Source organism: Salvia hispanica, chromosome 4 (assembly GCF_023119035.1).
Source record: "Salvia hispanica cultivar TCC Black 2014 chromosome 4, UniMelb_Shisp_WGS_1.0, whole genome shotgun sequence".
NCBI lineage: Eukaryota > Viridiplantae > Streptophyta > Magnoliopsida > Lamiales > Lamiaceae > Salvia > Salvia hispanica.
This window is the reverse complement of record NC_062968.1, coordinates 20,739,811-20,750,177: the sequence shown is the minus strand read 5'-3', so window position 1 is coordinate 20,750,177 and position 10,367 is coordinate 20,739,811. Positions and strand designations below refer to the sequence as shown.

General features: G+C 32.1%; 2 protein-coding genes across 2 annotated transcripts; one reads left to right on the top strand and one right to left on the bottom strand.

Annotated features, from left to right (window-relative positions):
- Positions 1-3,552: 3,552 nt before the first annotated feature.
- Positions 3,553-3,900, top strand: LOC125220618 (pathogenesis-related leaf protein 6-like). Its single transcript, XM_048122773.1, has one exon. It carries the CDS (start codon positions 3,553-3,555, stop codon positions 3,898-3,900), a length of 348 nt encoding a protein of 115 aa, XP_047978730.1.
- A 2,945-nt stretch (positions 3,901-6,845) lies between these two features.
- Positions 6,846-9,052, bottom strand: LOC125223854 (probable xyloglucan endotransglucosylase/hydrolase protein 10). The gene is made up of 4 exons (XM_048127156.1): positions 8,875-9,052; positions 8,682-8,782; positions 7,766-7,959; positions 6,846-7,372 (listed from the first exon to the last, which is right to left on the bottom strand). The coding sequence occupies exons 1-4, from the start codon at positions 9,050-9,052 to the stop codon at positions 6,970-6,972; spliced, it is 876 nt and encodes a 291-aa protein (XP_047983113.1). The 3' UTR covers positions 6,846-6,969.
- Between the last annotated feature and the right edge of the window lie 1,315 nt (positions 9,053-10,367).

Genomic DNA, 10,367 nt, shown 5'->3' with positions numbered 1-10,367 from the left:
TAGAAACGAGACTTTTAAACATGCCACTTATAGTTAGGGATATAGTATAGGGATGAAAGTACTAGTATTATTTAATTTAAGTATTTCTGAAGAAATGAAATAATACTAATTAGATCTTTAAATGTATAGCATAATTTAGTCAAATGCATCCATCCATGCATTTACATAATCTTTTACATATTATAACAAACGATGAAAATTTATTTTTATTTAGAAACATAATAATTAACTACACTCTTAAATTTCACCAATTTTGTAATAGTAGTATATTTTTATGTTTGTTCTACACGACTACACATAAGTATATAACTACGTACCCGTCACAAAATATCACAATTTCGTTCAATAACATTTATAATTATAGTATCACAATTCTTGCACTATTATTCAAAATTTGAACATTTGAAACAAATTCTATGCTCTCCACTATAAATTCCCATATAATTGTCCATCATTTTGCACCAATCGGCAATCACCAAGAATGAAATTCCATAAGAACTTTCCATTAGCCATTCTTTTCTTAATTGCACTATCATCCTCCTACCTTCATCCAAGGGCCAAAACTCTGTGTCTGGACTCCATGAGACTCATGCGTCTCTCACGAAGCTAGAATTAAAAAAAAAATCTCTACTAATTGGGAAGCTAATCTCTTCAAAAATTAGAATTTTGCTCATACAATTAATTAATTAACCTTTTTTTCATGGAAAAAGAAATTTCACGAAGAAGTTATTATGTGCCTAAGTTAGAAGAAAAATAAAAGCTTGTCCCACTGTCCACATACTGAAAAAGAATTTGCATGAAGAAGTCACATATCATCAAAGATTAATAAAATGTTTAATTAAATCTTTCGACAATATTCTCTAACAAAATGGTATTATGGTAATGTGGGAAGAATTACATACAGACTTACTGCAGGAGCAATACAATTTTTATTTGGATTAAGATGTAGTATTATTTGATATATTTAATTTGAGACTACATAATATATAGAACAGTAAACTTTTTTTTTTTTTTTTTTTTTTTTTTTTTTTTGTCTTTTGAATAGTACTCCACTAAATGCTATAATAAACTTAGGGTTTACTATCTACGAAAATTTCCACATTTTGTATAGTAGTTACTGTTAAATTGGTCCATTTTACTAAATTCTACAGAGAAAAGTATTCCACTTAAAAAAAAAACTTTACATTTTCCATTCTTATCTTAATGGCGGCGAAAATATCTACGCTACAATTCGTGTTATTCTAGTGGAAATGTATATTTATAATTAATGTTCATAAATTGATTTAAATCGGGTTTTGTTTTATCGGCAATTCAATATAGATTGAATTGATTTAAATCGTTAATTGTACTGGTTAATTAAATCGTGTTTGTACGATTTGTTATCGTTGACGGTTAAGAAATACTGATTTGAGTATGATTTATGGTTTAGGTTTGTTTTTGAAAAATGTATATAAACCAAACTATAAACCGAAAACCATATTAATATAGTTAGATTAATTATTATGATTTTTTTTGTAGTATATATTCTGTTACCTTTTCGGTTTTGTAAGTGGATATAAAATACCATTAATTTATGTCCATAATTTTCTTAAAAAAAAATTATCGTAAAACAAAGAACTTAGACAAAAACCCTATTTTTCTCACCCATCCTAGACGGCGGCGGCCCAAGACGGCCACGTGCCTTCTGACTTTTTTTTTTAACTTTTAACATAAAATTAATAAAATAATAGTAATAAATAATTAGTTTAAATATTATTGCTAAAAAATGAGACTCACTTTATTGAAAAAAAAGGTTTCTTAATTAAATAAAGACTAACTTTGGTAGACAAATTAAAAAGTAAAAACAATACTGAATCCCGGCTAAGATGACACATTCCTTAGCCAGCACAGGATTTTAGGAGTTATAGGTTAATGTGTTTAATTGGAGAGAGAAAAAGTGGGTGAAAGTATCAAAATAGAGAGAGAAAGAAAGATGAATATTTTAATAGGGGTGAGAAAAAAAGTGGTTGAGTGTATTAATTGGAGAGAGAAAGTTTCTAAAAAAGGAAATGTGTCGTCTTAGTTGGGACAAACTAAAAAGGAAAACGTGTCATCTTAAGTAAGACGGAGGGAGTACTATTTTTTAGACGGGTTTATTAGTATTTTTTGTTTCTCTCTAATGAGCATTATAAAGTCATGAAGTCTAAGTCGACTATACGTCTATACCTTATTTAGCTTTAATTTTGACAAGAGAATTTCGTATGTTTTGTTTGAAAAATTGTTTCATACATTAGAGGAGAGTGAAAAACCAAACTAATTTAATTTTCTATATTACATTATTCGGACTTGTGAAGAGTGGTTTTAAAGTCTGCATTTTTTTGAGCTGGCCTAGTAGCAAGAAGTCACAAATTTAAATTACCCGGCCAACTCAATTACACCTATTTATTTTTATTGATAAGGAAAAAAATTTCATTTAAATCATACTATTTCCGTCCATCATTTAAAACACTATTTTAACTTGCCATAAGTTTTAAGAAATTACTACTATTTGACTTTGTAAAGAAAAGTAAATAGAATGTGGAACTCATTTTTAATACTCTAATAGATTGCAAAAAGTTAAGTGAAACATCCACATACAAAAAGTGAAAAAAATGATTCTTTAAATCATGAACATTCAAAAATGACAAAATAACTGTTTAAATGGTGGACATGTAGAGTAATTTTTACTTGACTTTTGTGCAATCCTATATTTCAAAAGTAAAAAATAACTTTTGTATATATTTTTTAGTTGCTCATACAATTAAAATTTTGATGAAATTTGTTGTCATTTTTATACCTTTTTCCATTATATTTTCACCACTTACATAATAATCATCTTAAATTCAACAACCATGATATAAAATAATACTAGTACTAAATTTATTAAGAAGTTTACTAAAAATCCTGATTTAATTAAAAAATTTCTAAAAAATTTAATAGTATAGGACAATTGAGAAATGTACAAAAATTATGATTTAGTTAGTTACTTAAAAAAAATATAGAATTGACTAGAAGTCAACCAAAAATTATGTAATTTAAATAAAAAAAATCTCCCGTTAAAAAATGGCTAAAACATGATTCCGCTCCAATAAAATATTCAAATGGTGACTGAAAAACTGTGACAATACAAATAGTAGGAAAATAAATAGTAGTAGTGCTCCAATAAAATATTCAAATGGTGACTGAAAAACTGTGACAATACAAATAGTAGGAAAATAAATAGTAGTAGTACTAACAACATAACCAAAATTCCTATTTCCAGTCACATCGACTTATTCCATTGCACTAATCATCCTAGTTGATTGATCACAATTCCAAGATTTACCAAAAATCTCACACACTATTACTATTATTTCTTAATAAATACACTCCCCATAATTAACCAAAATGAAAACATTCCAAAACAAACCTTGCCTACCCATTCTCTTCTTCCTTGCCCTAACAACCCTACAAGGTTTATGTCAAGGCCAAAACTCACAACAAGACTTCCTCAGTGCTCACAATAGTGCCCGGGCTCAAGTCGGTGTGGGGCCCATGACGTGGGACCAAAGCGTGGCAAATTTCGCACGAGACTACGTGAACTCTAAGCTGAGAGACTGCAACATGGTCCACTCTGGCAACAGGCAATACGGTGAGAACCTTGCCCAGGGCTCGGGTGATTTCACCGGCCGTGCAGCTGTGGACATGTGGGTGAGTGAGAAGGCTAACTATAACTACGGTTCGAACTCATGTGTTGGTGGGGAGTGCCGCCACTACACTCAGGTGGTGTGGCGCAACTCCAACAGACTAGGCTGCGCTAGGGCTCGGTGCAACAATGGGTGGTGGCTCGTTTCGTGCAACTACGCCCCACCGGGCAACTACGTCAGACAACGTCCGTATTGAACGTACACATCTTAATTAATCAATAGGGTCAATGTTAAATTACAATAGTAGTACTAATTAAATAAGTGGCCCTTTATTTCAATCATGTTATTTTGTGAAAGTTGTTGTTTGTTTGAATAATTAAGAGGATCTATCTCTATATATATATGTGTGTGCTAAGGATGTGACTCTTTGATCATAACTATTCGTATCTATGACTATATATGATCTTCTATCTCTCTCTATGTATATATGTGTTGATACAAGATTTTGAGCATATTTTTTCTCCGAAATAGGGAACTAGTGGGGCACTTAATTAATTCTTGAGAATTGGAAACTATATATAATAATGCTTTGTGGAATTGAGAAGAAGTAAAAGATAACAAAATTCTCCCATATAGATAACATCCCTTGTCGTCAAAGTAACTATATCATATAACACGATTTATTCTGAAATAAATATACATCTAATGTAAAACTAATAATTTTCGTTTATTAATTTAAAAACAATCAAAATTTATTAGAAAATTTCAACAAATATACTCCTATATAAAATTTTTAGTAGGATCAAATTTTTAGTCAACTTCATAATATTCAATCACATGCAATTATAACAACTGAACAAAAGCTAAATAGTTTAGCTCTTATTTTTCCATCACGACTAATATTATTTTTCTATACTTCTTCAATTCAGTTGAATATTATATTAAATAACAAAAATTGATAGTTTTAATCAATATTTATATGTTCATGAATTAATAATTTTAATTAAAAAAAAGACTTATTGATATTTAAAAATCAAAATTTAAAGAAACAAAGTGAAGGATGACAAAAGGGAAGAAGAATGATCATTTTGAAATAATATCAGATTTAGTACATAATTGTAATAATATCAGAATTAAAATGTTAAAAGTGTAAAAAGACCAAATTGCCCAACCCCCCAAAACCTCCCTAAAGGGCATTTTCAAGATAAACCCTTAGCCAAGGATGTCTGGAGATATTTTTAAAGTCCAAGGACTATGAGCGAGATAAACCCATAGTCCAGGGACCATTTTTGTAGTTCACTCTAAAAGATAAATGATATAGATCAAGAATTGAGAAGGTAGAATCCTACGGAATCGATAACAACTATCCTATGTGTTGGGGTTTGGAGCCCCTTGCACAGCGGAAGACTTGTACAAAACAAATAAATCAGATAAGGATCTATTTGACCGATTATGCGATTAATCAATTCACATGTTAAACAGATAATTGCATGCTAGAACGCAAATAATTCATGTTTAAAGAAATATAAATTCTAAACATGATTTCTACGGTTTAGGGTTACCGATTTGATTATCCAAAGAATCGACGATTGCTCGCGCCTTCTCCACGTGATTATCTTCAATACTAGACCACGGATCTTCTCTCTGGTTCCCGAACTGTATCTCGATATCAGTGGTGAGCTGATCTTATCAAAATACTAGGACTCGAATAAAGAAGACAGAAAAATTCCTCACGGAGGAGGAGCTGAAATTTTCACGGAGGAGAAAATAACAAGAAAAAATCTTCTCTTTCTGTGTGATGGAGTGGACGAAAATTTTTAAGAAAAATAATAATGTGTCTTTTCTGTCTCCTTTATTCTCCTATTTATATTAAGTTCCTTTTGGGCCCACACAGAGATCTATGGAAGGTTTTGGATATGAGCTCCCCCAATTAGCTTTTTACTAATTAAATTGAACCCACAATTTAATACAAGCTTATATTGGAATATTACGAGCAACCACTACAAAAGTAATATTGAACTCTCCCCATCCAAATCCGAAATTACAAGTAATCCGGGTTTCCACTTTGTTTATTATTTATTTCTCGCGCTTAAGATATAAATGTCTATTAATTAATTAATGTCTACTATGGAATTAATTAATTAACATCTTATTAATTCCAAGAGTGGACTTAGCAAGAAACATTTATTTATTATTCATAGAGCGATAAAACTCCAACTGGCCAGTTTTCTGAATAATAAAACCTTGTTCGAGCTCCTCTTGAGGACATTATCAAACGAGACTCACCTCGCGCACATTTCAACATAATAGCAATCCTAGCACCGCTAGATATTAATCACCACTACCCAATATATCGGGATCATTGGGTTGCGAAAAACCCGCACCATTTGATAAGTCAAAGTAGTGCATGATCAATACCGTATGCTCAATGCTAACATATGTAGATTAAGAAATAGTATTTTATCAATACCTAGTCTTTCAGTAGATAACATAAAGATACGTCTTGCTGTTAGATCCGTTCAGTGCTATACCACACCAATGTCATCTTATTTCAGTAAGGCTTAGAAATATGCGGACTAACATTGCAACCTTTCACGATAGGTAGCCAAAGCCTATCTAGGTTGTGAAATTCTTCTTTTTCTTTTGCAAAGCATTGTATAGATCTGATCATGTTACCTTAAAGTGGACGACGCCCACAACCGGTCTATTAAGCAAAAGACTTTGTTTACTTCTTATGCATTTAAATGTTTGTAAAACATCTTATAAATGCACAAGCAAACACAATGTAATAATAATAGTGATTCTATTCGTGCGAGACTGCTCGAATAATACTGAATCGGGTTAAAAGTGGATTGTAGAGTTTTACGTATACAAGCAAGATTCTATTCGCGCGAAACTTGCTCGAAACATGCTTTTCAGTATACCAAACATAACACCACGTTCAATCAAAGTTTAAACTTGATTACTAAACTATCTTAGTTTTACTTTCGAATTTAAATCAACAAAGTGCATGCCTGCATAAATTGACATAACTTTATGTGTGATATATCGTTAGTAATTTGAATAGTACTCCCTCCGTCCCATAGTGGCGAGAGAAAATGTGAGAATGACACGGGATTTTAGGAGATGTTATTTTGTATATTAAGTGGCGACAGAAAATATAATTTTATACTAATTGATGTGAGAATGAACTTTTTCCAAAAGAGGAAATATGACATCTTTTGTAGGACAAACTAAAAAGGAAATTGTGCCATATAGGGAGGGAGTACATAATAATCCAACCCAATCATGCATGATTACATGTAACATATAATTTGATAATTGATTAATACTTAGGAAGCAAACACTCCTTTGGAAGAGTATTATTAAACCTATGATAATCTTGGCAATAATCATAGGTGACATAATATTTCTCAACCCATTTGAACAGCCTCCTTTGTGCCCATGTCAATGAGTTGAACCTCTTATTGTTCCACCAATTTGTGGGCTTCGGGTCGCTGCAGCTTCCTTCATTCCCCTTCCAAACACACGCATCGATCTTGTGGTCCTTAAATGGGGCCACAAACGGCGCCTTGCTCCAGTCTATCTTGTCTTTCCCGCCATTTGTGGCCCAGCTCTCGCCGTCCCAAAAACTCGCTTGCACGCTCATCGGCTGCCACCTAGGGTATGCCACGCCTTTGTCCGCATGGTTTCTGTAGGTTCGGATCGGGACCCAATCTACCATGAACCTGAACACATATATATGACCAGGTTTATTTTCCTGAGGTAAAACTATAATTTCACAAGGTAGTTTTATAAAAACAATCATATGTGTTTTTGGGGTGGCAAACACCTTCTAAATCTGCCTTTGCTGGGGCGGACGCAGAAAAATAATTTGGAAAATATTAAATTCAAATGTCCCAAGCGACAAGTGAGACTAATGTTTTAATTTGGTTATATTTTCCATATCACATTGATTAGCTATTAAATATAGACCAAACAAATCTTTATCGACTATCAAATCATATTATACTAGGACCATTTGGATTTTTAAGATTCTTGTGAAATTTTGATTCTTTGATTTTGGTTGAAGATAAAGGCATTCCAAAAGGCATATTGAAGGAAACTAATGAAATTCTTACACAATTTGGTAGAGGTTCCAAAGTATAGAATATGTATGGAAATCTTTGGTTGGATCAAACCATAGCTTGATTCTCTGCTCTCTCTCATCAAAGCCATTTGCATACACATTAGTTTGTAGTGTATAAGGTTGTCCTTCTACGTTGCCCAAGAACTCGAAATCCAGCTCATCCCTATTGGGTTGATTAGATGTCAACTGCGTTCACACCACAACAAATTAATCTCAACAACTCATGATCATGAAATTAATACATATCTATCTATATATACGTAGTTTAACTAGTAACATGACACAAGTTTCATTACACTAGAGTCCGTAACAATCAACTCCTTAAGGGTCAACGTCCTATTTGGTCACGACAGACTCTTTCCCAGAGTTGGCTACCAAACGTTCTTGTTGGTCTAATGTTGCCGTTGGTTCCGATTCTATTGGAATGGAACCGTAACAAACCGGAAACCTTATTCACGGTTCCAGTTTTGAACTGAAAAATCGGTGGTTCGGTTGGTTTTTCAAAACCGTCAATTTTCCCAATTTTGGACTGAAATCGTAAGTTAACCGGAATTGGACCGGTAGAACCGATATGCCATTCCGGTTTATCTGGGTAGCACAACTCATGATTCCAAAATTGGAACCGGTGGGCCGGTTACGACTAAGCAAGGTGGTTCGGTTAAAACTTAGCAACTCTATGTAGGTCGACTGCCTCCTTCCCCAGACCACCACACTATATAGTCGGACGTCTCACTCAAAGCCTTAATTTTATAAACCAAGGATGAAATTTATCCCAAAAGACTAGTCCTGTCTCAAAAAATGACCCATTTGGTCTAGAAACATCATATCAATTGCTTTACACGATCGATATGAGACACGTTTCATCTTACAAGAGTCCATAACAAACACATTATAAAATATGGACTTACATAAAAAGCCACAACTGTGCCAGCTGAGTTCCCTGGCACCAACTTAATTTTCATGTCAAACTGTCCAAACAAGAACATGTCATTTGAAGCAAAACCAGAACCTAGACAAAAAAAAAAAAAAAAAAAAAAAAAAAACAATTAATACATAAATTTATTAACATAACTACTAAAATATGATAATCAATTAATTAACCTGAATCCTTGTCAAGAACTAAACTTCTGCTATGTCCATCAATAGATGTATTAACATGACTAGGTGACCATGTCACAAAGAAATCCTTGTTGAAATCTCCTGTTGAAACAATTGATGCCCAACAATCTTGGATCAATAAAATTGAGACCAAAAGGAAAAAACTAGATAAATTATTCATGATTTTGTTTTTGTGTGATGAAGAATGAGTGTAAAAGACTAGATATAGGTGTTGCATGGTAGGGGTGTCAAAATGAGAAGAGAACCACTTAGATTTTTTTGCTTAAGCAAGAATATCTTTAGTAGCAAGCAATGAAATATACTACTACTATATACCACCAACCATAATTAAGCACATCTATAGATTCAATTTAACTAATTAAGTTTGCTTGGAGTTACATCAATAGACAACCTTAGATTAGTTAGTAACAAACTACAATCATGTTAAAACAGAAATTAATTAAATGCAAAATGTGGCTGTTTATTTATTATTTCTTTTTTTTCTTTTGCAATATTCCAAGCTTTTGGCATACATAAACATTATCGATAGGCTTTTCAATTTTCATGGTATTCCTATTGCAGAAAGTGTAAGAAAAGAGGAAAACCTGAGCTGGAAAATAATTTGATCACTTTTGTAACCAGCTTTGTTGTGAGTGCAAATATTCTTTTCCTTGGATATGATCTTCCTATTATATTCATCTATAAGTAGTTAATTTTTTGGCCACATTTATATGTAAGAATGATTAATTAAAACATTAAACTAAATTACAATGAGACAAACAAGCATCTATCCTTTAATTTCCACGTGGTCGGTTTGAATTTTACTTTTTTATTTACTGGTTTTTATTTATTTATGCCTCTTAAATGTAGTTTTTTGGCTAAAAATTAAAAATTTCCTATGATTTAGGATTTTTTCTGGTTAGAGATATTATAAATTGAAAATTTTCAAATGAAAGTGAGAGAAATGTGTACTTTTTTAAGAATATTTGTATTTTTGACGTCTATTCCCACGAACCAATCACTCAAAGATACACATAATTAACTTAGAGTTTTTTTTAGAGGAATGCCAAAATAGATGCATCTTTGTTGATGTAAATAACATCAATTTTCTCGAATATGCTGTCTCATATATGCATACTTTTGGAATCACTTCCCTTCTGTATGTTTCGACACATTAATGTCCGCCTCCGCTTTAATAAGAGTTGCTCTTTGTCTCTGTCTATGCACCGACTTTCACTCCTATACTTAGCTAAAAGTTAAAGGTTTTGTACTTGTTAAATAATTTAGGCATATTTTTGTTTGATCCATTATAAATTAAAATTTTCAAAATGGATTTTCTGGAGTGAGAGGAAGGAGTAACTTTTAAAAATGTTTTTACTTTTTTATTGAATTTTTTGGTGTTAAATGTGTTAGCAAGAATGCATTGTAGCCCAAAACTAATGGCCGATAAAGGTTATGGCCAACAATTGATAATTCGAAAAATTCAGCTCCATTGA